Source organism: Marmota flaviventris, chromosome 17, assembly GCF_047511675.1.
Source record: "Marmota flaviventris isolate mMarFla1 chromosome 17, mMarFla1.hap1, whole genome shotgun sequence".
In the NCBI taxonomy this organism is placed as follows: domain Eukaryota; kingdom Metazoa; phylum Chordata; class Mammalia; order Rodentia; family Sciuridae; genus Marmota; species Marmota flaviventris.
The window spans coordinates 20,016,674-20,042,941 of NC_092514.1; the positions used below are offsets into that span (position 1 = coordinate 20,016,674).

A 26,268-nucleotide genomic window follows, 5' to 3' on the forward strand; every position below is an offset into this window, starting at 1 on the left:
TCTGGACAAGAACCCCTTCATTCAAACTACCCAAAGACTGAGACCACACCCAATCCCTTTCTAGAAAAGTTTAACTTTTGCTAGCACCAATCAGAATTACTCCTTAATAAATGATGTAATTTCCAGCCACCTTGCAGTTTAAAGCTATAAATACAGCTACCATCTTGTAAAACCTCAAAGCACATTTTCATTCATGTTTGATTACATGTTTTCCCAGATTTCCATACTAATTAGTCTCAAATAATTACAATGCTCTTTATTCTTGAACTGGTTGAATTTATTCTAAATTGACAATAGTATCATAATCCTTCCAATGTAAAAGTCCTCTAAAAAATGTGCAATTTTTCTACCCCTCACTGGATGTTTACTTCAAATACAGAACTTGTTTTCACACAGGGTGGTCATCTTCCAAAACCAGTTTTTATGTGAGTAGAGCTTCCAGATAAATAACTTCCCCCTCTTCACAGAAGCTCCCTGTATTTCTGGTAGCTTTTACTGAAACCACTCTGTTAGGATGGCCTTAGGCCTGAGCCTAAGCAACTCCATTTTAAAAACTCCAGTTTGAAATCTGCAGTCTCACCAGGCACACCCACAGAGCCCTCCAGTATGGCCACAAACAAGTTACTTCCCCTCACCCTGATAAAGAGAGTAAAGCCCCTGGCAGGCTGTCCTCCTCTGATAAGAGAGTAAGACAAGAAGATCAGGATGGAGACCACCACACCAGACGTTTCTGACCATAGGGTAAATGATGTCACTGAGAAATCCGGTGGTAGCTGATAAGAATTGAAAGGGGGGTCAAGAGCTCCAAAATTTAGTATAAATAATAGAGCAAATGAACAGGGATTCAGCCAGCTGAAACAAGCATGCACTCGAGCTGGAGAGCCTGATTGAGGACTTGACATCCCATCACTTGTCATCATTTCCTGAGCCTCTGTGTGATCTTCACCGCTCTCAAACTCTACTTCTTCACCTGGACCTTGGTGATAGCGGAAACTTCTTCTTACAACCCTGTCCTCAATTGGTGGTCCATTCCACACCAGGAAAAACCTGCCTTGGTTCTGGATCAGATCACTGTGGTCTGAGTGAGTGTGCATTTGCAGGACTTAAAGCCTAAAGCTTAAGACTTTTTAACTTACATGCAGAGGAAATGTCTGTCATTAGACTATCATGATTAAGTGTGTTTTGCAGTGATTAGAATTAATGTAGAATTGTTTGCTGTGAATTAATTATGTCTATTGCAGTGCCTAGCATTAGGGATTGTTATTGTCTTGATTAAGAACCTATAGAGTCAAACTGTATTGAATAATTTGAGTGAATAAAACATTGACATTATTTCTCCCTGACTGCATATGTCACAATTTTGCCCCCTGGACACTCTCAGAGGGAAAGCCTACTTAGCTATGTAGGAGGGTAGTAAGTCTTTGATTCTCAAAGGGCACACACATTGGAACATCTAATTCCAGGATGCCTCTGGTCAAAATTTCTTTAGCCACAATCTTTCTCCAAGTATACTTTGTGGGGGTGAAACCCTTTCCTCTTCTCTTCAGCAGTGCTACTCAAAGTGCTGCCAATCAGGTGACCTAAAAATCTTAAGTCAGCAGTTAACTACCCTTTTTTGCAGATAAGGAAACCGAGGGTCAGAGAGGTCAACCTTGCTTGCTCTTTTAATTCCTAACTTTCCTTTTCTTTCCAAATCCACTAAGAACAATGTTTTGAAACCTGTATTCACACGAATTACGATGGATTAGGACGCCTATGCTACCCTTTAATACAATTTATCTCCTCGCACTTAATCCTCATAATCACTACGAACAAGAACAAAGCAAATTTCTGAGGGGTTGACCTGCCTAAGAACACAGCTCCTAACCGAAAAGATGACACTCCAACCCGACGCGCAATCCTCATCTCAAGTACCAGCCCTTTCCCGGTATTGCTCTCGCTGGCTCTGCGCCTCCGGAAGTCCCGCCCTAGGCAAAGAACAGTTTCCGGTAAAAAAAAATGACGCACAGAAAGCCGGAATTGGAAAAGGGCGGGGCCGCCGTGGCGCTCTAGCATTCCTTCACTCTATGGCCGCCGCCGATTGACAATCCCCGAGAGGCAAGCTTCCTCTCAATTGGACGCGTAGGCTTGTGTAGGCGGGCCTATGGTTTACCTGTACCCTGGTTGGCTGGGCCCACCATGCGGAGTGGAGGGGCGGTGCTTGGGGCACGCGGACCGAGGTGACCGGCTGCCTCCTCAGCCCAGGTGGAGACAGGCGCATGTGGGCGCTTCGCTCGCTGCTGCGGTCGGTGGCCGGGCGCGCCATGTCTCAGGGACCCGCCCGCCGCCAGCGGCCGCCCAAGGACCCCCTGCGACACCTGCGCACGCGGGAGAAGCGCGGCCCGTCATGGGGCCCTGGGGGCCCGAACACCGTGTACCTTCAGGTGGTGGCGGCTGGCGACCGTGACGCGGGCGCAGCGCTCTACGTCTTCTCGGAGTACAACCGGTCAGTGCTCCGCGTACGGGGTCCTACTGGGTGACTGCGGTGTCCTTTTACTGAGCCCCGCCCCGCCCTAGGGGCCCTACACAGCCCTCAGAGCTGTGTAGCCCAGGAGCTTCGTGGCACCTGTCAGACTCGGGTTTCTCCCACTTCCACACGTGTTGGACTTCACCTTCTGCTCTTTGGGGAGGGTGGGAGAGACTCCGGATGCCTCACATCTCTCGATCCATAAGGTTTCCAGGCATCAGGGAAGAACTTCAGACGTGAGCCTAAGCGTCTTCTTTCTTCCCATCCCTTAAGCCAAGGGCTGGCTCTTGGCATTCTCTTTCCGTGCACCCCAAAGGCGTCCTCTTGATTGGTGTGTAGGTTAGACAGGTCTGTAAATGAGCTGATGGGAGAGAAGTCCCATCTCGCTCCCAACCATCCCCTACCTGCCCCATGTCTCCTGGCCTCTGTTAAGAGTGGTTCCAAATCTACTGTCCTAATAGAAGTCAGTTCACTTGTACAACATATATTTTTAATTGTTTGGCTCACAGTCTACAGCAAAGCATTTTTACTGGTGTCGGAGATTTACAGGATAGACTCTTCTGAGTGTCTTTGGTAATGTTCCCTCATTAGGTATCTCTTTAACTGTGGAGAAGGCGTCCAGAGACTCATGCAGGAACACAAGTGAGTCAACAATTTTCTTTTGGGATAGAGATGATTATGGGGCTTGAAAGCTGGGATGAGAGACAGGTGTGTTTCTGTAGTAGAAATGGTCTTTGGTCAATCCATTTTCTATTACTGAAATGTTTTCTCTTTCTTAGACTGAAGGTTGCTCGCTTGGACAACATATTCCTGACACGAATGCACTGGTCTAATGTTGGGGGATTGTGTGGTGAGTAAATTCTTTATAGGCTCAGATGCTGATGAAATTTTAACCTGCCTTTCTCTTTTTTTGCTCCTTTCCCAATCCAGAGGAGCTGAGATTTTTTTTTTTTTTTTTTTTTTTTTTTAATGCCAGCCCAGTCAGCTGCAGTTCAGAGCATCAAAAGCTCTGATTTAGAGCCAGGTGTGCCTGTAATCCCAGCTAGTGTCAAGGCTGAGGCAAAAGGATCACAAGTTTGAGGCCAGCCTCAGCAACTTAGCAAAACCCTGTCTCAAAATAAAAAGGTCTGGGATGTAGGTCAGTGGAAGAGTGCCTCTGGATTCAATCCCCATTTCTACAAAAAGAAAGATGTGACTCATCAGGGCAGGTTTTAATGTGGATCTGTCTCCCAGTGTTAACTATTCACTTGGTTTCTTGGGTTGCTGTGCAAGAGGTTAAATGGAAAGTAGAGTGGTTAAAGTCGATGTATTTATCATGAACAACATCAGCAGCTGTACACAGTCATGCGCTATCCAGGATATCTCATTGTTCATGACCATTGACTGAGAAGGTCAAGATTATTTTGCAGCCAAATTCTGTAAGCCTGGTAATGTGGGCAGGAGGGAGTGGCATACTAGACTGGTCCCTGATTTCAGAGCTGACTGGGGTAACGTACATGAAGTGCCTATGGTGCAATCTATACGGCAGTCCCTTTACTTTGTATAACTATGAGAGTGAACTCCTCTGAACATTTTACATAGTAGGTGCCTCACTGCCTTATCCCCTTCTCATGTTTGTCCATTCCAGAAGCATTTGATGAAGTATTGCTCTCTCTTTAACTAGCATCGTTTCTGCTCTCCAAGAGTTGCCTGATGACTGTAAAGAGGGAGGACATATATAATGACTGTTTAGAAGCTGGAATGAGGACACACAGATAAATAACTCCTTAAGTAAAGGGTGCTGCTCTGCCTGGCTGTAACTACTGGCCAAGTTGATGAGAGATCTTATTATATTCCTCTTTTTTAGGAATGATTCTTACTTTAAAGGAAACCGGGCTTCCAAAGTGTGTGCTTTCTGGACCTCCACAACTGGTGAGTCTCTCCTGACTCACCTATCAAAACCAACTCCTCCTTTCTTAGTGTTAATTAGAAGAATGTTTATTTTTGCTAATCAGCCTTCTGACTTCCAGATATAACTGTTTGTGCCATAAACACATCACCTTTCAAATTAAAAAGATCCCAATTTAAAACCTTCTCAACTCTCTGGCCTTGAATGAGTTATTTGCCCCTTTGCCTCCTTTTCTTCATCTATAAAGTGGCTATGTTTCATACATATGTTAAAGACTAAATAAGGTAACATATTAAGCACTAAATCACCTTTTAGATGTTTAGTGCCAAGTAAGTACTTAATAAATTATGATTTTTAGTCTTTATTAAATTTCAGGCATCTTCATACCAATGAAGTACTGTTAATACTGTCTCTAAAATAATGCCTGAAGTCTGTTTGTTTCCATCTCTTTGAGGGCATCATTTTCTGTCACCCACACCTATCTACAACAATAGCTTTCCATATCTGTCCTTGTAATCCATCTGCCACATAGCAGCTAGAGGGACCTCTTTTTAAGATAGAAATGCAGTCAGTTCCCAACCTAAAATGCCTCAGGAGCTGCTGTCTATTGTAATACAATCCACATGCCTTGATACAGCCTACAATTCCCATAGGCCCCAGGCCTTGTCTACACTTTATCTGTATTTGTCACCAAGCTACAACTACAAGGGCCGACTCTAACCCTCTGTCACACCAAAGCACCTCCCATCTCATGGCTGTCATCTATACATGAATTTCTTCTGCCTCCTCTCATCCCTGTCTGTATCCTTACCAGATATTCAGGGCTCAGCTAAACGGTCAGTTCCTCTGGGTCTGTCCTGTCTTTCTAGACAAGTTGGCCCTAGTCTGTGCATTTTTAATTGTTCCTATAGAGCACAAAATCATAATTGCATTAAGATGTTGTGTCATTATTTTTTTTATTTTTGTCTCCTCCATTAGATTCATGGGAGTAAGGCCTTATTTCCTTTGCACTGCTAAATCCTTGGCATCGGTGTAGAGCAGATATAGTAATTATGTGTATAAATGAAATTCAATATACTCATTCACATTTGCTTTATGTTCATTGTCTGTTGATTCTATTTATATGTTTAAATACATTGCTGTGTTCTATATTTGTTTAATCATAACTGCTCACTTTATTTTTAATTTTCTTTCTTAGGAAAAATACATAGAAGCAATCAAAATATTTTCTGGTCCTTTGAAAGGAATAGAACTGGGTATGTCCTTGGCTGACTCATTGTCTGATATTTCTTTCTCATATACACTCTTCTTCTCAAATTAGAATCCATTAAAACCAGATTCAAATCTGAAAATCAAATACTTCATTCACATGACATGGAATTTTAAAATATTGCTTAATTGCACTTTCTGTTTCCTCATCTGATACCATAAAAATACTGGATAGGAAGATAAGAGTACTTTAAAACATGTACCTACACATGTGCTGGGCATGTTATGTTCTCCATACCAGCTCCAAGTCTCCTTCCTTAGTCCAAGAGATGGTTCTTTTGCTTTGAGTTCCTTGCAGGAGGAAAAGGGGTGTGACGGTTTTGCAGCTGTCTTTGTAGCTGAACCTCATCTCCAGCTGTGTCTGGAGGCTTATAGTACTTGGCATCTGGGGATGCTAGCAGGTACCTCATCCCGGGGCTAGTATGCGTCTTTGGCTTGTTAATGCTCCTCTTTTATAGTCACACTAGTCTTTTATTTCAAAATGTATACCAGCTGTTATAATTGAGATGATAGATTCTTTGGTATCATAATCCTGTATGTTAATGGAGGACTCTTAAGTTTGAGTACAATATTGGTTTCTTTTTAAATTTTTTTTTTAATGGATAGTTACCAATGATCACAGCATGTCTTTTCATTTGACTATGTAAATATAAATGGCTGCTGAAAATACAGTTTTGTTTCTTTCCTTAAAAAATATTAATCTACTCAGAAACTTTGGTTTTAGTGGCAGATTTCCACCAGAATTCTGGGGCTCATGGTTGCTGATCTTGAAAGTTTATTTTCACATGTGTTTACTAATATAATTACTGTCCTGATTTGTGATTTTCACGCAGCTGTGCGGCCCCACTCTGCACCAGAATATAAGGATGAAACCATGACAGTTCACCAAGTCCCCATATATAGTGAGTACAAAAGCCGGGTTTCCTAGGGGAAGAAGGTATAAGTCCTGAGTAAGGAAAATGTGGGTGAAACCAAAAACTTTTGAATAATTGCTTTGAGTACCCTGCTTTGTGTTTTGAGCATGATAGGGAAATTTAGTTGAAGAATTCAGATTTGGTTCCTGTTCTTAAGAAGTTTATATTCTTGGGGCTGGGGGTATAGCTCAGTTGGTAGAGTGCTTGTCTCACAAGCCCAAGGCCCTGGAGGGTTCAATCCCCAGCACCAAAAGAAAAAAGGAAAAAAAAAAAAGTTTATGTTCTTGTATTTGTAGGATGTGTTGAACTCATGAATATTGATAATGACTGTGCATTGGAATATTCCATAATCGAGCATTGTCAGAAAGTAGGCTGCATTAGATGTGCATATTCATTGCTTTGGGTTTGTTTGCAATGGATCTTAGTACCCTTCTTTCTTGAAAAAGATTTGTACAGGTCAATATTTTAAAATAAATACCAGTAACTGCAACCTAAAAGGGTGTTATCTGAACTCAGAAACTCCTATAAAGTTTCTCAGGTACCAAAACCAGATGATGTGATTTGACTTGGGAACAGGGCATGTCATTGGTCCTTGTGTCTGTTTAAACAGTCTATGTGAGTTTTACCTACTTGAGAATATTGACTGGTAGGGACATTTACTCAATAGTGCTAACTAGTATGATGCTTGCCAAGTGCTAAAAGGCTGCAGATGAGAACATGTGTAAATGCAAGAGAAGAAACGAGGCCTGTGCCCATCAAAGGAAGAAGGGAGGGGAGCTGTGTGGCTCAAGCAATGGCACAGTGCTTATAGACCAGTTAGAGAATGGTCAGAGTAGAACTTTTCTTGCCTAGCTCACTCTTCATCAGATGTCTTTGGACCCCTTCTGCCAATTCCTTCCACCAGCCTGAGTTGTCTCTGTTGTTTCTTTCTAGCACCCTGTTCTTCCCTTCATAGCATTTAACAGTTTATATGTAACATGTTCTTGTTTGATCAGTGCTTACCTCATTCAGTTTTTCTGATCATGGTTTTCTCAGTGCCCAGTGGGCCCTAAATGAATGAACATAGGTGGAGGAGCAAACATGGGTTCTATTGAAATCAGCAGTTGTTGTTTTTTTTTTTTTTCCTTGACTTTTTGGACTTACCTCTTCCTCTCATGGAGATGAGTACCCTTTGGAGAGTTTGTTTATGGAGAGAGAGGATGAGGAATAACCAACTTAGAGCCTGTGTGCTTTTCAGTCAGTATTTGTTGAATCCCTACTGTGGTAAGGCTCTGAGCTTTGCAGAAGCATAAAAATGAGTAAGACTTAAGTAAGCCCAGAGACCTGGTAGACTGGTAACTAATTCTTTGCTACTGTAATAAAAGGCATGATGGTTTTGATTGGCCTTCTTGCATTCCTGTATGTGAACATCTGGGCTTTGGCTGTGAGCTCACCTTATGTAGTGTTTTTGGTTTCCTGTACTGTCCAGGTGAACAGAGATGTGGGAAGCACCGGCTATCAACGAGCCCAGAAAGGCCTCTTGGCAGGCTCAGCCCAGAACAGTCTTCAGACTCCGGGTCCACTGAAAATGAACAGCACCTTCCAGACGGCAATGGTATAACCCTGCTGGGAAAGGACTTACGTGTCTTAATGCATTGTCTGTTTTTAAGATCAATTTATGTTTAGTCGACAAATAATAATTAATGTGTATCTATTGGGTACAAGGAGATGTTTTGATTGATGTAGAAAGGTTCTATCAATATAGCCACCACATCTCACCAGCTTATTTTTATTGAGTGAGTACATTAAAAATCTAAGCTTAGCAATTTTGAAATAAATAATACATTATCATCAACTGTGGTCACTGTACCGTATAGCAGATCACTAAAACTTATTCCCAGCCTGACTAAACTTTAGTATACTTGGATCAACATGTCCTCTTTCCCTCTCCCTCTACCCTCAGCCTCTGGTTGCCATTTTTCTATTCTGTTTTTATGACATCAACATTTTTAGATTCAAAAGATAAGGGAGATCATAGTATGTCTTTCTGTGACTGGCTTATTTCACTTAGTAGAGTGTCTTCCTGTTCGGTCCATGGTGTCACAAATGACAATTCTTTGCCTCTCAATGCTCTGAATTAGAATTATTATCATAAGAAAGATAGGTGTGCAAAGCATACTTTTTTCTTGGCAGTTCATGGCTGACCAAGGGTTGTCACAAAGGGTTGTTAGTCCTGAGCTTTAGGACCAGTCTACAGCCTGTGTTCTGTTTAGCCAAAGAAGAGCAGGACCTGGCAAAGTCAGTCATACACAGGGCATTTGTGTTTTTCTTTAATGGAACATTGATACACATTAGTTTTTCAGTAATGCAAAAACTGTAACCACTAAGTTGAGCAAAACAGTCAAATCAGTGAATGAATCTGTACCTTTTCTTTCAGAATGACAACCTACTGGGAAACAGAATTAAAAGTCCAAGGTTAGATGTATCAAAGGAATTGGACTGCTCAAGGATTCTTTTGCCCAGTGTTGGGCAGAGCTTGATCAGTTCCTTTACCTGTCCTGAGGTGTGTCTGTCTGGTGTCCAAGAAAAGACAGAACTTGAGTGCCTTCTTGTTTAGGTGGGATGGGTAAAGACTGACAACCACACTTTGCCTGCAGGAAGGCCTTTTAGCAGCATTTATCTTATTTTTCATATTTTTTTACTTGTTTACAAAGCACATCACAATTCTTTTTCTTCATTCCTATGTAAAATGGCCATTTAAAAAAAATAATTTTACTTGCCATTCTGAAGTTTCTCTGATTGGAGCTTTACATTTTTTGTTTATTAAAATCTCAACATAAGTAGGATAAAAAGAAATCTGAAGAATATTAGGCACAGCTCTTTTTCAGTCTTTGTATTGGGATCTTATTAGCCTTTTAATTTATTATGAAGTAAAACTAGATATCAAGTTATACTCATTTGTGAGCCTAGTACAACCTTCACATTTACCTTAGTATAATCAGATGTGTTTTTTTCCTCAGATATTAACCGGAAAAGAGATGGGAGGGACCCTTCCTTGGTGGTAGCTTTTGTCTGTAAGGTAAGAAACTCTTTCCAAATTCAGGCTTTAAGTGAGCATGTGACATTCGGTGTGGTTGAGGACCTCTGGTTAGCACTTTTGCAGTAATTCAGAGGTAATAGTTCCTAGGTTACCTGTGGCTAAAAGAAACACAGATGTCCTGTTTCCTCAAAATACTACCTGTACTTTCATATTATTTTATATTTGCCTATGATTGGTCCTTCTTGGAATTCAGAAGTAGTTGAAGGCAGCTGTATTTGTTTTCCTGCTAATCAGTCAGGCTTTTATTCAAACCCCTCCTGCTGTTTCAATTTTATTTCATTTCACTGTAATCCTTAAGGTGTTACTATCAAATCAATTTTAATACTGGTTAGCATTCACAGAGGCCTAGATCTGCATTCTGAAATTAACCAATTCCATTTAAAATTTTTATTACAATAAGCTGTTTTTAAGATCTTACGGTGTATTTTTAGAAGAGTTTTACATTAAAATTTTATTATAATATAACTTGTAACAAATTCTTTTGCCTACTCTATGGTAAGACTACATTTTTTTTGTGGGCTTTGTTTTGTTGTTGTTGTTGTTGGTATTGTTGTTAAGGAATTGATGTGATTTTAAAACATATTTGCAGTTTTCATCCAGATTCTAACAGCTACAAGTGAAAACGATTCTGAAGACTAGTAGTGGCTAGCATAAGTTGCAGGATCATGGACAGTGTCATTTCTATCAACCCCATTTGAGGACAGTTGTAATTTTTATAAAAGTTAAGTACTGTTGTCAACAAGCATATTACTTGTTTGTGAGTTTTTAGGCAGCAAATGATTTTTTGAAACTATCTAATATGTTACTCTTTAAATTGTATTAGATTCTTCCCACGTTCCTGAGTGGTTGTGTGAGAATGATGAACTGTGTTTTTGTGTGATAAAGGCTCACTCTTACACACTCTAGCATTTGTGTTTTCTTTGGGCAGCTGTTCTGGAGTTGTAGGCTCTGACACTAAGTAGCTGCAGGCTGCTTGTGCTGGCTTTTTTCTCCTCCTTTTGCTGTCGCTGTTTCTGAGGTCTGCTCTCACTGGGTCAGCCTGAAGTCTTTCTTCCCTGTTCTAGTGTATTTGCTGCTTTTCAGATGATGGTTTCCATAGCCATACAGTGGGCTAATTCAAGTTCTGTGAAAGTTAAGGGTCAGAGAAAATATCTGTGAGCATGTGGCTTGACAAACCTGAGAGAAGAGTGTGGGCTTCGGGCAGCCATTGGACTGCCTGGTGGGGCCTGGTTGCTTTACAGGTTCCTTTTAACATTAGAAACATTTAGTTTCCATCTGCAGACCCATGTGAGTATATGAAGAGAATGCTTGTTAATGTCAGCTAAATCAAGCATCTTTGTGTGATATGTACACTCTGAAGCTGCAGACCTTCCTGAAGGTTAGATAGTATTTTTGAGATGGTAGAGTTCTAGAATCCTGAGAATGAGACTTTAAGATCCAAATTTAAGACTTGGTCCTAAGAGCAACTTCTTAACTTTAGGAAATTAAGTTTTGTCAAGATTTAAAGAAGCTGGGTGTGGTGGCACACACCTGTATTCCACGGACTTGGGAGGCTGGGTAGGTGGGTCACAAGGTCCCGGCCAGTTTAAAATGTAGCCTAGTGGTAGAGTGTCTCCAGGTTTAATACCCAGTTCTGGGAGGTGGGGGGCGGGGAAGAAGAAGAAGAAGAAGAAAAAGAAAATGAAAATTGAATATATTTCAACAAAGACCTGTTAACATCTTGGGTCATTTGGGACTTTTTTTCTGTCATGTATGAAATATGTAGATCCCAAAAATGTTTAGATAGAAGTTTAAGTTCAGGGCAATGATTATGAAGTTTTGTGATAGGATTATTGTCCTTCTAACAAAGTAAGAGCATACTGCGAATTTGTTATTATATTTTTTCTGGATTATAAAAGCAATAATACTATGTTGCCAAATGTTTGAAAATGCAGAAGGAGAAAGGCCTATCCATTTTTTTTTTATATCTTCCCACTATCATGGGAATATTGTGGTATATAGCAGTTTGCCTGGTCATTGCCTTGTTAGACAATGTCTAAATGATGATCTTTTAGTTATTAATCAATGAATATATACTAATAAAACAGAACCCAAGTATGTTTGGGTTTCTCCTGAAGGATACTTTTATTAATTTTTATATGGAAACAGTTATATTTTATCAAATTTATAATGAGTTAATGTTGGGGGGAAATAAAACACTGTTTTAATTCATTCAGGTTTTTAGTTCTGAAAGCATTGCAAAATGAGCGACTTCCTCAGAATATTGTATACCTTCTGAAAATAATAAACTTCATTATAATGAATTGTATGAAAATAACACTGATTTTAAAAAGTAAAAACCAGAAAGATACACTTCTAAGAAAGTTGGTTAAAACCAGGCTTCTTAGCCACTGGAATTGCTTTTGTGTTCCCTTTGTTACAGCTTCACATGAAAAAAGGAAACTTCTTGGTGCTCAAAGCAAAGGACATGGGCCTTCCAGTGTGAGTGTTGGGGATCAGACTGCTGGGGACTCGCTGGGTGCACTATTATTCCTGAAGAGAGGGCATCTCACAGAGGGCCTCCCTCTTCATTTCAGTGGGACAGCTGCCATCGCACCCATCATTGCTGCTGTGAAGGATGGGAAGAGTATCATCTATGAAGGGAAAGAGGTGAGGCCTGTTTTTCATGATGATTCTGTGGTTTCGGGTGGGGCCTGGGACACTAGACAGAGCACTGTCTGGCTCATACCCTACAAACACCACTTTTGAAGAAAGTAGGACAGCTTGTAATTCCATTGCTTGGCTCCGTGGTAGAGCTCTTATCTTGACTCGTCCTGCTATCAATGCTGCTGTGTTTGGGCAGTACTGTAGATTATCTGTTCAGGATCTGCTTGTCTTCCTTATGCAAGGACAGATGCTCTTCCTTGTACTAGAGCTCAGGGCAGTGTCCAAAAATAGATTTCATACAGATGGACTTTGGGTGCTTGACTCAGAGGAACACCACTCTGCCGTTTATCCAGATGAAGTCTTCTTTGGTGTCTGGATGCAGTGGGCCACAGACTAAAGACAATCTTGAATACCAGGCTTCATTTCCTGGCCACTGTAGGTTTGAAATGCCTCCACCAACTAGTTGTCTAAGTGTAAGCAAAGAGCAAGGAAGGTGTAGTGGTAATAACTCTACTAGTTGGTCTTGTGTTCTGTATACTTAGATATATGGGTTGTTTAATGTTAGCAGCTGCCCTGAAGGCCATCCAGTTGGGAGAACATCAGGACCCCATTTGGTTTTGCAGATTTTGCCTGAAGAGCTGTGTACACCCCCAGATCCTGGTGTTGCATTTATTGTGGTTGAATGTCCAGATGAAGGATTCATTCAGCCCATCTGTGAGAATGCCACCTTCAAGAGGTAATAATGAGGGGCCCCTGGGTGGAAGAAGTAGGAATCAGTGCTTAGGAAACCCCACCCATATAAGCACAAGCTTCTTAGGGATACAGCTGTGTATTTGGGGGAAGCCCTGCATCTGTGTTTGAAATGTGTGTAAATCCTACTGGCTGGATTTATTTCCACCTACTACTGGTATGTGGAAGGTTTTGTGGTATACACAGCCTTGAAGTGAAAGTAGAAACGACTAACAACCAGAAATCACCAAGGACTAGAAAATCAAGTAGCAATCTTAAGAGTTCACAGTCTAGAATAAATCCTTAAATGTTCTTGAGTTCTAATTAATGCCTCAACTCATTATTTGGATTATTTTTACCTACATGAATTCTTTTTACTTCCCTGCATCTAACCTAATGAGAATGAGACCTCAAGGTCAATCGGTAAGGGACAGAATTTCAGCCTGGGATCATCTTTCAGGTCTGAGTGTTATTTTATTTTGTTCCTCTGAGAAAGTCAATCATTTTCACAGTTCAGTTTTAACCTTGGGTAGAATTTTTGACCAATGTGTCTGTCTTAATTTTTTCTTTTGTTAATTTTTATATTATATCAGTTTCTAATTTTTACCCATCTGTGTTTTTTCACTTACTATTTTATTCTATTTATACAATAAATCCTTTTGGTCTGTGGTACCTCTTAGTTATAGTGTTAGGAGTTCTTTCTGGGCCCACTTTATTCTGTGGGGGTGAATTTGGGTACTCTGGTGGCATAGACTTTGTTTTTGTTTGAATCAAGTTTTAGGCAGCAAAAGTTACTTCAAGTCACCGAGGTGTCATTTATGAGCCCTATGCATGTCTGTGTGATGGTGGTGGAGGAAGATAAATAAAAGAAGTTACTGTGTGAAAAAAAATTTTTTTAAGGGAGCTAAAAGGAAACATCCCCATTGTAATAAGTGGTCTTCCCTCTGGACAGTGGGATTGCAGGGAGTTTTCATTTTCCATCTTAGGGCCTGAGGTTCTCTGGAAGGCAGATCCCAAAGTGGAATTGGAGGTGCAGGACATTGACCTGAGGAAATAACTGCTTGTTAGAGATGAAGAAAGGAGGGAGCCCCAGTAGTCAGGGAAAGGACAGGAAGAAACTCACACCTCAGTGTTGCATGAAGAAGCTCAGCCAGGACGACCAGAAAGAAGTCTAGAGCAGAGCTTGTCCAATCGAGGAATTCTGTGTGTGGGACATGGGTAGTGTAGGTGACATGGCCAGTTCTGGGCCAGCAGTGCTCAGGCACCACTGGGAGCAGCTTAGGAACCACGCATGGGCATAAGGCATTACCCTCCCTGGTTGTATAGTCATTGTTTTACATCCTGATTTTTTTTTTTAATCACTTTATAAAGTAATACCACATTCTTCCTTCTCCCCAGGTACCAAGGAAAGGATGATACCCCTGTGGCCCTGGTGGTACACATAGCCCCAGAATCTGTGCTCCTGGACAGCAGATACCAGCAGTGGATGGAGAGGTATGGAGCCCAGCCGAGGGCACATGGGCAACTCTTCCAGGCAGTGGTATATTTTTCCTCATCCCACTGTTAAGTGCAGCCTACCCTCACTTCTGTTTCTGCCTGAATTTCCTCTGGGTTCCTGCCATGTAATTCTGGGAGCATCCATCTTTGCCACTCTTTGAGGAAAATAACCACCACTAGGTGGCACAGCATAAACACATGTCCCTCTACTATAGGGCTTGATTTCAGTTTTACACACTCTTAGTGATGCTTGAACAATACTGTCTTTTAGTTGATAATCCCACTAAAGAAGAGACTTGCAAATATAAAGTAATAGCTTCTGCTGACTGGATGCCCACTGCATGTCAGGCAGTGTGTTAAATCAGGTCATTTTATTTCCTGATTTATTATTCCCAGCATGCCTGGGATGTGTATATTTCACTATCATAGTTTAGTAACTGGGAAGAGAGGGCCCTGGACTTTTTTCTTGTGGTTTTATCAAGCACAGCCAGCACCCAGGGCCATGGGTGGGGCCTGAGGGCAGCAGGGATGGGAAGAGCCTGAATTGAGCTCAGGTGCATGATGACCTTGGGTTGCTCTTCAGCTCCTCCCTTGCTTCTCCCCATACAGATTTTTCATCTCCATCTTCTCTGCTCTGCCAGTCTCATGCTTTTCAGATCCCTTGTCTTTCATTCCTTGAGGGTTGCAATGTAATGTATGCTGTCTGTTTTCCTCTTATGCCTTTCGTCTTGCAGCCTGCACTCCATTTTGTTTTCAGATCCCTATCTGAACATGTTAATTTTCCTTGGTTTTTCCACCATCCTCTCTAGTACACTCTGAAGGCAGCTGCAACAGGGAAAGAATATAACCAGGATTACGTCTGCCCATGTAGTAGCTATTTGGGAGCAAATGATGTACCTCTTTGAATACTCTGAGCACATCAGTGCTCCCAATCTGCAGTGCTTGCTTATTTGGGACATTTTCAATTTTTTGCTGTTCTAATGAAAGTCATAACCTAAAGGACACCATGTTATGCTTGGTTTCTTCTTAGGTTTGGGCCTGACACTCAGCACTTGATCCTAAATGAGAATTGTGCATCAGTCCACAACCTTCGCAGCCACAAGATTCAAACGCAGCTCAACCTCATCCATCCAGACATCTTCCCCCTGCTCACCAGTTCCCAGAGTAAGGTAGCGTCCCAGCACAGCCCCTGTCAGCCTGGCTCCTGTCCTTTTCTTTCTCACCATGGAGTGTGTTCCTGTCTCTTTCAGGAGGAAGGCCCCACCCTCTGTGTGCCCACAGTCCAGGGAGAATGCCTCCTCAAGTACCAGCTGCGTCCCAGAAGGGAGTGGCAGAGGTGTGTGTGGCTCTGAGCCAGTGGGACCATCTGGGCTGGGGGTGGGCAGCCTTTTCTGTAAGTGGACGGATAGCAGATGTTTCAGGAAGGTTTTTCAGGTCAAGTGGTCTCTGTCACAAGTTTCACTGTGTCATCCTAGCACGAGGGCCACGGACAGTGCATTAATGAGTGCATATAGCAGAGATGTATGGTGAAGAAAGTCACCCACTACCCTGCCACCTACAAAGTGATAGTTAGCATTTTGTTGTTTTTAATTTGTGTATATGGGGATATAATTAAAAGTTCTGTATGTGGGTTTCTGGCCTGAGAGTGCCAGTCTCTTTCTGTATCATTAAATACTCTCCAGGAACAGGATTTTATTGGTGTTTTAGATAGGGATGTTTGCTTATTTGGGACATTCTCAATTTTTTTGCTGTTCTAGTGAAAGAATAAATGTCTTGTCTGAGTATGTTGGAGTAGAACTCTGTTCCCTGAAGGTCATTCCTAAATGTGAACTTACCGGGTCAGAGTGCAACACTTCTTTACTCACCTGATGATGTACATTGCCACTTGGAATACCTCTGCCACTTCCAACCAACAAAGTGAAAAATCCTTACCAACCCTCAACTTTATTTTCTTTTTTTGAGATCTGAATCTGGAGCCTTTTTAAGTTTCCTGTGTACTCTGTAGTTTTAGAATACTGACTCTCCCAGGTTATGACTGGTCACGTGTACCCTTGTGGCTAAATAGTCAGCACTCTTGAGAAACCTTGGTCCAGCACTCTTGTTTGTAGAATTCTGGCCCAGAGGGGCCATCTTGAGCTGAAGAGCCTGCTGCTGTCCCTTTGTTAGCATCTGCACAGGCTGTTATATACATCAGTGACCAACCTGGCCAATATTCACATTTACCTTATGCTTATGAAAAATGCAGTTCTTGGGTTCTTCCCAGACCTGCTGAGTTAGGATCTTGTAATTTAGGCTTGGGGCTTACTTCTTAAGTGCTCAGGTAATTTTGATGCTCAGCCAGGTTGAAACGAGACCAGTCAAGGCTTTGCTGCTCATTGGGTCAGCACTGGGGGCTTGCTGGAGGTGCAGGTTCTCAATCTCCACCCCAAGCAACTGGGTGAGGCTCAACATTTTGCTGAAGTTCCCAGTGGATAAGCTTTGTGCACCTGAATTTGAGTCACTCTCTAGGGCCTTGCCTTTCAAGCAGAGCCATTTGGCAATGTATGGAGACAGTTTTCCTTGTCACAATCTGGGATGGGGTAGTAGCACAAGAGATGCTACATAGGATAGGCCCCACCACAAGGAGAGTCATCCTGTCCCTGGGAATTAGTATAGTGCCCAGTTTTCAGGCTTTGAGGCCAAGAGATATTGTGAAGAGTTGCATTTATTCAGAACTCTTAGTAAGCTTCCCTCACTTGTCTCAAGAAAGTTCCAGAGGCAGAATAGAAATGTGCCATCTCAGTCACTTGGTCTTTGTTCTTGATCCAAAGGAATGCTCTGCACATTGTCCCCATGGATTTTGATTATGCATAGGCAAACCAGTGTTTGCTGAGCCTGAACACCCCCTTTAGTCACCAGCGATGCCTTTCTCTGCAGGGATACCGTTATTACTTGCAATCCTGATGAATTCATAGCTGAGGCCCTGGAGCTCACCAATTTCCAGGAGAGTGTGCAGGAGTATAGAAGAAACATGCAGAGCAGCCCAGTCCCTGCAGGTGAGTGGAGGACCAGGGATAACCTTTCTCCTGGGCTCTGCCTACCTGCAGGTGTCCTGACAGCACCAGTCAGGTACATTCTAATCTGCCTTATTTATTTAACTCAGGACTTCTCTACCCTGGCTCTACATTAGAACCATCAGAGAAGTGGGGTAGAGAAATTCAAGAATTCCAGTCCCAGTCCCACCCCAGACCAATAAATTTCAGTCTTTGTGGTAATACCCAGGTGTCCTTCAGGAGATACCTGGGACACTTGTGAGACCCTCTGAAGGGCTTTGACCTGGACCTCTGCTGACCTGGAATCTGGTCCTGGGTTTACTAATCAATGTCCATGGCCTGCCATATTGGGTTTTCACCATCCTGTCAAGAAAAGTAGTTAGGGCATTTTTTGATTCCTGCTTTTACTGGTTTTTCTGGTATTATTTTAAGTAAGAGATAGATAAAGGGAATGCTGGAATAGAAGGAGGGTTGGGGCTTTTAATCTAGCCAAATGATCTTGCTTCTCTGGAGTCAGCATCAGGTAAGCCACAGAAGTAGTACATCTTAATTTCTTCCTGGTTGGGAATACCAACTTCCTAGGAGTTCCTTTACTCATTATAATTAGTCTTCTGATATGTAGAAAGCAAAAGACTCGTTTTATTTGTAGATCGCTTTCAGAGGTGCGCAAGGGCTGTTGGGCTGAGGGAGGCCCAGGAAGCGACATGGGCTTGGCAATCATGGGTTTCTCTGGATCTGACTCCTCACTATCTCCATGGAGACCAGGCCCTCTGAGCTTGCTTTCTCCCTGGCACAGCAGGGTGTTTCCTACCCAATGCAGTTGTGTGAAGAATATGGGGACAAAAGCAGGTGCAAGGGAGATGCCACTTTCTTGAAGTAAATGGCAATTCAGAGTTTAAAGAAATGTCTCCCTTTTTTTTCCAATTTATTTAAAAAGAATTGGAGTTTTTTGTTTTGCTTTGGTGTTTTTTTAAAGAAAAACATAGAATGTGTTTGTTCTACCTCCAAGATGGCTCTTCCCTCACAAATAGCCCTCAGGTCTCACCCTAATGAGGAAGCCTTTCTTGTGAGTCCACTAGCACCCCTCCTGGGAGGTTGGACTTCACCATTTTTCTTAACTTTGCTCATTACTGAAGCTTGGCTCACTTTTGACCCGAAGAAATGGATGTTTTTTATGTGTTTTCTATAGAGAAAAAAAGCCAGTATCCAGAAATCATCTTCCTGGGAACGGGGTCTGCCATCCCCATGAAGATTCGAAACGTCAGCTCCACGCTTGTCAACCTGAGGTATCAGCTTTCCCAGAACACCTGCACCCATCAGAGAGCAGGCTTATTATGCTTATTTTTTAAATACAAGTGCTCCTCTAATCACCAGGCTAAATTTGAAAGCATGTTGGTAGGAAGCCCTGTGAGCTAGTTATAGTGACTCTGCAGATATATAAATGTAGGAAGTGAGATTGTGGAGTACCAGGTTAGCTTTTAAATTTCACTGTATCATCTTAGATGCTAATGAAAGATGATAAGCCACCAAACAATGTAGCAGATGCAAACAATGATATGAAGCATACTGAAATCTGAAACGTGCAAGTCTAGGGCATCTTTTTCTTTTGACTGAGAAATGCAGTGAAGTGGCTCAGTTTAGGGCCTCACCTGGGGGCTGAGATGCTCATAAAAGGGCTTCTCTGATTTCCGATCCCCAAACCCTGAGAGTGGCAACTTGAACCTGCTAAAGCTAATCAGAAGAGGAGTTTACCAGCTTGCCTTCCCTACTCGTGCTTTCCCCTGGAAGGCCGTGTCAGTTTGAGGGACCTTTGCAAATGGGAGGAGCTGAGCACTCCTCCCAAGAAGGAAGAAGGCCAGAAAGGTAACAGCACTCTCCACCTTAGAGCATGGCTTCCAAACCAAAAACCACCATAAGCTGTCAGAATTGAAGCTCTGTGAGCCCCGTCTGGGACCTGCCAGGTCAGATTGTCTGAGTAGAAGCCAGAGTCTGCGCTAACCAACTCCTACATGGAGCACGTGGAGCCCGTCATGTACCAGGCAGCTTTGAGGAAACCAGAGGTGCTTGGAAGAGCAGGAATCCTGTGGCAGCTGGCACTAGAACAGTCTCGAATACATAATGCTTGGCCTTTGTATTCTCCACAAAGGTGTTGTCTCATTCCATCTAAATATTTTTGATTCTGGATGCCAGCATTTGTATAGATCTATGGTCTTAAAAGGCTTCAGGGTTCTATGGATCATTCTTTTATAAAGAGAGGATTGGTCATTTTAAGTTATTGTTATGGGTGAAATTAATTGGCTTATATTTTAAGTTATTGTTATGGGTGAAATTAATTGGCTTTATATAAGCTCCCCACAAAACGGTACAAGAGTTTATAGAAGGCAGATACCTGCATAACTGCTGCCTGTTCTCTGCTAAAGAAAGCATCACTCTAAATTGTCCGAAGGCTCTCCTGTTGGTGACACTTGCTCTTCTTCTATAGCCCGGACAAGGCCTTGCTACTGGATTGTGGTGAAGGCACGTTTGGGCAGCTGTGCCGTCATTATGGAGACCAAGTGGATAGGGTCCTGGGCACCCTTGCTGCTGTGTTTGTGTCCCACCTGCATGCAGACCACCATACGGTGAGTGCTAGTTGGGACTCGGGCGTGCTAGCCCACTGGAAGGAGCGGCCTCTGCTTGATTGCACTCGTGCTTGCTTTCCTGCGGTTTCCAAGTGCCCCCAGAGCCCTGTGATTCTTCTCTGGCTGGGGTGAAGTCTTCTGTGAAGCCCCAGCACAGGCCTGTTCAGTGAGGACGTCTTTTCTTCTTTGCTCTTTCAAGCGGCAGTAAAGGTTTTGCTTCACACACTTCCTGAATCGCCTTCTCAAACTGCCTGCCCCTGCGGGAGACAGGGCTGTGAGGCCCTTGCTTGGGTCTTCTAGGGGTTTCTGGGTCCCAGCCATTACCCTCTTTCTAACACAGATCATCTTGTTTTCAGCCCATTGTATTTCAAAGTCATGTGTCATTGTCACCCCAACTGTGGCAGCTCTGAAGGGTTGATTATAGAGGTCAGAAATACTGTAAGATGAGGACCGTAGAACCTTCACTTGCAGAAGACGACCATGGGGTTTGGATCTCACTAGTGACTTGTCCTTTTTTCTTCCCAGGGCTTGTTGAATATCCTGCTGCAGAGAGAGCGTGCTCTGGTAAGTGAGCATTTTGAGTTTCCTTGGTTCATACATCGGCAGCCACACTTCCTGACATACCATCATGATTGACTTGTTCTGTTGTTGACTCTGCCCTGGGATCTCCTTTCCTTGTCACAGGTGTCTCTGGGAAAGCCGTTCCACCCTTTGCTGGTAGTAGCCCCCACCCAGCTCAGGGCCTGGCTGCAGCAGTACCACAACCAGTGCCAGGAGGTGCTCCACCACGTCAGGTGAGCATCCAGGGCAGCTGACCCAGGCTGTGGCCTTTACCCCGGGGCAGCTGGCAGACCTTGGCAGCCCTGCCCTAACAACGTCTGCTTCTGTAAAGCTTTTCTCCTCAGCCCTCACTTCCGTTCTGTTGCCTAGATTTTGGCCAGCATTTCTCCATTAGACAATTCCAGACACCCAGATAGTGGAAGCACAGAAACCATCCATCCCGGGTGGATGGGTGGATGGGAGTTGGCCCTGTCCCGAGGGGACAGGGGAGGCATCATCTGCCTGGTGTCATCCATGGCCTGCATTGCCTAGATGCAGGGGAGCCTTTATCTGCTAGGTGCCTTAGAGTGAACAGGGAATGGTTGGCTCTGACTTGATCAGTCTCCCCAGCTTGATGACTACAATTCATACTGTTTCATTTTAAAGCTCTCTAGCCAAGGACCTGCATTTTTATTCCACATCTTTAGTGATTGTTTTTAATGCTACCGTAATTTTAAATATTTTGACTTCTTTTAGTATGATTCCTGCAAAATGCCTTCAGAAAGGGGCTGAGGTTAATAATCCCACAGTTGAAAAACTGATCAGATTGCTGTTGAAGGCTTGTGATCTGGAAGAGGTAAGGGGCACAGCCATGGGCCCGGAAGAGGGCGGGGAGGGGCCAGGCCCAGCCTCTAGCCCTGCTCCTTCAGTTTCAGACCTGCCTGGTCCGCCACTGCAAGCACGCTTTCGGCTGTGCCCTGGTGCACACATCTGGCTGGAAAGTGGTCTATTCGGGGGATACCATGCCTTGTGAGGCTCTGGTCCAGATGGGTGAGTAGAGAGGAAATGAGCCTTGGTGAGGCGTGGGGTGGGTGTAGATAAGCGTAGGGCGTGTCCACAGAGATAGAAGACTTGGGTTCCCCCTCACGCTGCGTGGCTGCCATCCTAATGTGCAGATGAGTCACAGGGCCAAGGCTGCTGCGTGTTTGGGTCAGGACACAGCTGTAGATCCCGGGGCCACATGCTGCTCACCTAGAGGGCTGCACCTCAACACAGCCTATTTCTCCAGGGAAAGACGCCACCCTCCTGATACATGAGGCCACTCTGGAGGATGGCTTGGAAGAAGAAGCAGTGGAAAAGACACACAGGTAGCAGAGAACAGTTAGTCCTCCCTGTCACCTCCTTCCTCCCATCAAGTGAAGCCCCAACAGCCCACGTTTGCCCCCGGGGAAAGACAGTGCTCTCAGTGACACAGGGCTGGCTAGGTTCCAAGGCTGAGGAGGCTTCCTGAGCCACAGCAGTCTCTTCGGGCCTTCTGCCTCTATTTTTGCAGTTCCCTAGGTTCTAATGGTGAGGCATGGTGTTTTTAACGAGAGAAATAAGCTGGAAGAATCTATTAAGTCACATCAGGGAATGACCAGGGGAAGGCAGGGGCTAGGGTGGGGAGCGGGGCTGAATATTGGGCTGTCTGAAGGAAGACGTGCCTTGACCTCTGTGTAAGCTCCCAGATGTTTCCCAGGTGTCCTCCTTGATGAAAGCTGACAGCACAGAGTGTGGGCCTCCTTTAAGGAAAGGGGAAGGATCAGGCTAAAGAGGTGCCAGTTGAGAACATCCTTGGCCTTCTCTCCCTGGGGGCCCCAGCAGCAGCAGGGCCAGGGCCTGAGCTAGTTCTCGGCCTTGGAGCCCTGCCCCGTGGCTTAGCTTCCCTGGCTACTTGTCCTTGTCCTGCAGCACTACCTCCCAAGCCATCGGTGTAGGGATGCGGATGAACGCGGAGTTCATCATGCTGAACCATTTCAGCCAGCGTTATGCCAAGATCCCCCTCTTCAGCCCTGACTTCAATGAGAAAGTGGGAATCGCCTTTGACCACATGAAGGTCTGTGTGTCACGTGGGCTGTGTGTTTGGGGAGACCGGGGAGGTGCAGACTCCTCCTTTCATTTTCTTCCCTGCTTGGGGCAATGAAGATAAGAGGGTCTGTCACTAACCAGCATCATATTCAGGGTACGATGCAGAGACCCACCTCCTGTAGGGTCTGCTGGACATTAGTCCTAAGGACATTGCCTGGACTGCCCCACAGTCAAAGCACTGGAGCCTCAGGACAGACCTGAGACAGGTGCTCACATGTCACGAGTGGTAGAGCCAAGCCGCCTTGACATTAGCTTGCATCACCTTTCCTGAGGCCTGTGGTTTTGCCACCCTCAGCCAGGAGTGGGGAGTCTGCTGCTTTCTCTAGAGGGCTTCCTCCCTCCCTGCAAAGCCTTCTTTTCAGTTGGAATTTTAGTCACTTGGCTTAAGGGTGTGTAAGGGTGGGGAGGTGGCCCTGCTCTTGTCCCTCTGAGGCATGTTCCTATCGTGTGTCTGGCCTCCCAGGTTCATTTTGGTGACTTTCCAACCATCCCAAAGCTGATTCCCCCGCTAAAAGCCCTGTTTGCTGATGACATTGAGGAGATGGTGGAGCGCAGAGAGAAGCGGGAGCTTCGGCTGGTGCGAGCAGCCCTCCTCTCCCAGGACGGGGAGTCCCAGCAGAAACGTGCCCACACGGAGGAGCTGCAGAGCCCACAGAGTAAGAAGGTCAGAGCCTAGTGGAGGTCTGGACCACCCTGCACACTGAAGGCTATGTGTGTCTTCTACCCTGCGCGGCACCCACTCTCCTTATCCTGGTGGTCAACCAGGATGCAGTTCTGGATGGGTGTGTGGCGGCATGCTGTGGCCTGGGCTCCAGCATAAACACCAGTCTGCAAGACGCCTCCTGTGACTGGTGCCTGGCACGGCTGTGGGACAGGAGGCTGCTAAACAAGAAAGCTGGTGCAACTAGAATTCTAACGCAAGTCGGTATTTAAGGAAGTCATGTGGACACGGGCAGCACCCCTCGCCTGCTCCAACCAGGTGGCTCCCTCTGCAAATCAGAGGCAAGCCAAGTGACAGGTGACATTGGGTTTAGGTATTCCAGACTCAAGGGATAGTGTTCCCAAAGAATCAGATGCAATAAAGATGGAGTTTGGAATTCTGAGTTCTTCGTTTTGGTTTTGCTTCAGAGCAGGGTTATTATGCCAGCTTCCCAGTGTGCCCAGGAAAGCTCATGTGGCAGGAGAACCTTTCCACCCCCAGGGGAGCCACCACTCTGCTGAGTCTTGACCAAAGCCCAGCCATACAAGCTCCTTCCAGTGGCTTCAAACATCTATTGAGCGCCTGACCATGGCAGGGGAACAGGACGTCCAGATCTTCTCATTGTTCTGGCTAAAAGTAGAGATGATCAATTTGTTTTCTCTTGCTCATAATGAGGATTACTCTTTGCCCTTAAAATGTACAAAATGTCACATCGGGTTGGCTTCCTTGGCCTCCTTGTGGGATTTCAAAACACAGGTTAGCACTTGAAACTCAAAAGAGAATTTTCAAAGTTGAATCTAGTATTTATATCCTCTCCCTTCCCAGGAGAATATTGGAGGAGCTTTAAAACAGGTGAGAGAGAAAGAGTAAGGACTTGGCCTTCCCTGGTGGTGAACTTCAGACCTCCTGACACAGCCCAAGAGATTGATAACTGCCCCACAGCTTTGTTATTAAAACAAGAACATACGCCAGCTCAGGGATAATAAATCTATTTTAATAACATTACTTTTGACAACAATTTGTACATGTATTTAAAGAGAACTTTCAACTCCCGGGCTCCATTACAAACTGCCCTTGCCAGGAAGTGAGCAAAGCTGTAACATCAAAAGTCCGCAAATCCCACTCTCAGAGAAGGGTGACTTTACACTGTTGGGAAAAATAACTAAGCATTTAAATTTTTTCATTGTACACCTGTACATCAGTTTTGATTGAATGGCTCAAATTAAACAAATATAGATTTCATATATACAAATATTATATCATGTATAGGTATATTATATCTATTTTAAAAGGATAAAATTTGAAACTTCGACTGCATGCATGGCCCAGATCTGTTTCTCACTCTCTTAATCCCAAAGTGCAAACAGGCTTCCCAGTGCCTCCCGACCCTCCTCCCCAGAACTGGATGGGACTTCATGAGAAGGGATGCGCAGGGGATGCTGGTGAGCAAAGCAGGCCCACCACCACGTGGACCAGCGTCTCCGCAGGCTGGTTTTACTCTCCTCGACCTGCTCTGGGTAACAGGATTATTGCTATTCAGCTGTAACCTCCAGATTTAGAGACCAGCTCCAGGACCCCACATTCTAGTGAGCTGGACGCCTAGAGGGGCCAAATAAATGACTGACAGACTTAATGGGTTTCAGGGGATGGGGAGCTACCACGGACTCTCCAGACATGGTCAAGATCCTCTTTTAAATTCAGAAGTATAAAATGATAGGAGTAAAGAACTTTCAGTCATGAGGGGGGACAGAAATTTAGGTAGCAAATGTTATAAGCCATTATTTTGGAGCCCTCTGATGAAGGGTAGCCGAAAGGTGTTCCACGGGCCGGCCCTTCCCTGGGCGTCAAGAAAAGGTGAGTGACCAGGACTTTAGGAATTCCAGCCCTAGTCCAGGTCTGAGTGAAAAGTCCCCCTCCTGTCCTGCTTCTCTTCTGGCTAATACACTGATATTCCGGGACCTGACATTGCCTGTCCCAGTCCACAGTCAAGGCAGTGGCCCTCGTGTGTAACCAGGTAACAACCCTCTCTCATACCCCCACCCCAAAGGACAATTCTGACAAGCAGACCCTTGGGTGGAGAGATGGGTACTACTTGTCATGGAGGCTGAAAATGGATCAAAATAGGCACAAAGTCAAAAGGCAAAGGTCAAACAAATGGCCGAAGTCACCACCCATAAGGAACAAACAAAATCTGCACCACCGACATTCCCCACATGGACCAGAGATTGCAGTTTTCTGCCAAACTCCAACCTCACGTTGGAGGTGACAGGAAAGAGCCAACGGAGGATACTTGTTGAGCTCAGGGACGCTGCTCCTGGCGGCGTGTCTCCGGGGCCCATGTTATGTTATGTACACGCGTGTTGGGGGCAGGGTGCTGTGTCAGAGGGCGGTGCTCTCAGATTCCTCCTCCGAGTCCCTCTTGTCTGTCACTGAGTGTCGCCTTGCGTGCTCCAGGGGGCTCAGGCGGAGTGTCGATCCCAGCTCTATGTGGATGGAGGGGATATCAAAGTGGACAAGATCTGCAAGTTGGCAGAGAGAAAGAGAGTTGAAAAGGAGCTTCTGGCTAACCAGAGGCTAACTGCAGACAAATAATGTCAGCATTGGGAAGCAGGGTGGTTTGTTCCTTCTAGGGCCAGATCACTTGGAGGTTTGTTTAAGCACGTGACTGCATGATTTAGCTGTGGCCAGGTCCCATCATTTCTACCTTGAGGGTGGTTAGG

At 44.4% G+C, this 26,268-nt stretch overlaps 2 protein-coding genes across 4 annotated transcripts in view; one reads left to right on the forward strand and one right to left on the reverse strand.

The window, feature by feature from the left end:
• Positions 1-2,195: 2,195 nt before the first annotated feature.
• Elac2 (elaC ribonuclease Z 2) lies at positions 2,196-23,951 on the forward strand. Its single transcript, XM_027954058.2, has 24 exons — positions 2,196-2,485; positions 3,098-3,148; positions 3,286-3,356; positions 4,353-4,417; positions 5,593-5,650; positions 6,497-6,565; positions 8,046-8,171; positions 9,577-9,635; positions 12,079-12,137; positions 12,233-12,305; positions 12,926-13,038; positions 14,430-14,525; positions 15,559-15,697; positions 15,779-15,864; positions 17,445-17,563; positions 18,750-18,846; positions 20,043-20,181; positions 20,707-20,745; positions 20,866-20,975; positions 21,478-21,577; positions 21,651-21,771; positions 22,010-22,088; positions 22,672-22,816; positions 23,312-23,951. Exons 1-24 carry the CDS (start codon positions 2,259-2,261, stop codon positions 23,522-23,524), a joined length of 2,454 nt encoding a protein of 817 aa, XP_027809859.2. The 5' UTR covers positions 2,196-2,258; the 3' UTR covers positions 23,525-23,951.
• Positions 23,952-24,527: 576 nt separating this feature from the next.
• Positions 24,528-26,268, reverse strand: part of Arhgap44 (Rho GTPase activating protein 44) — a 176,974-nt gene continuing 175,233 nt past the window's right edge. For 2 of the 3 annotated variants that reach the window (XM_071604032.1, XM_071604030.1), the window contains one exon: positions 24,528-26,067. In XM_071604032.1, coding sequence (XP_071460133.1) covers positions 25,928-26,067 — 140 coding nt within the window. In that variant the 3' untranslated portion in view covers positions 24,528-25,927. The remainder of the gene's footprint in view (positions 26,068-26,268) is intronic. The other variant, XM_071604031.1, reaches the window with a different exon arrangement.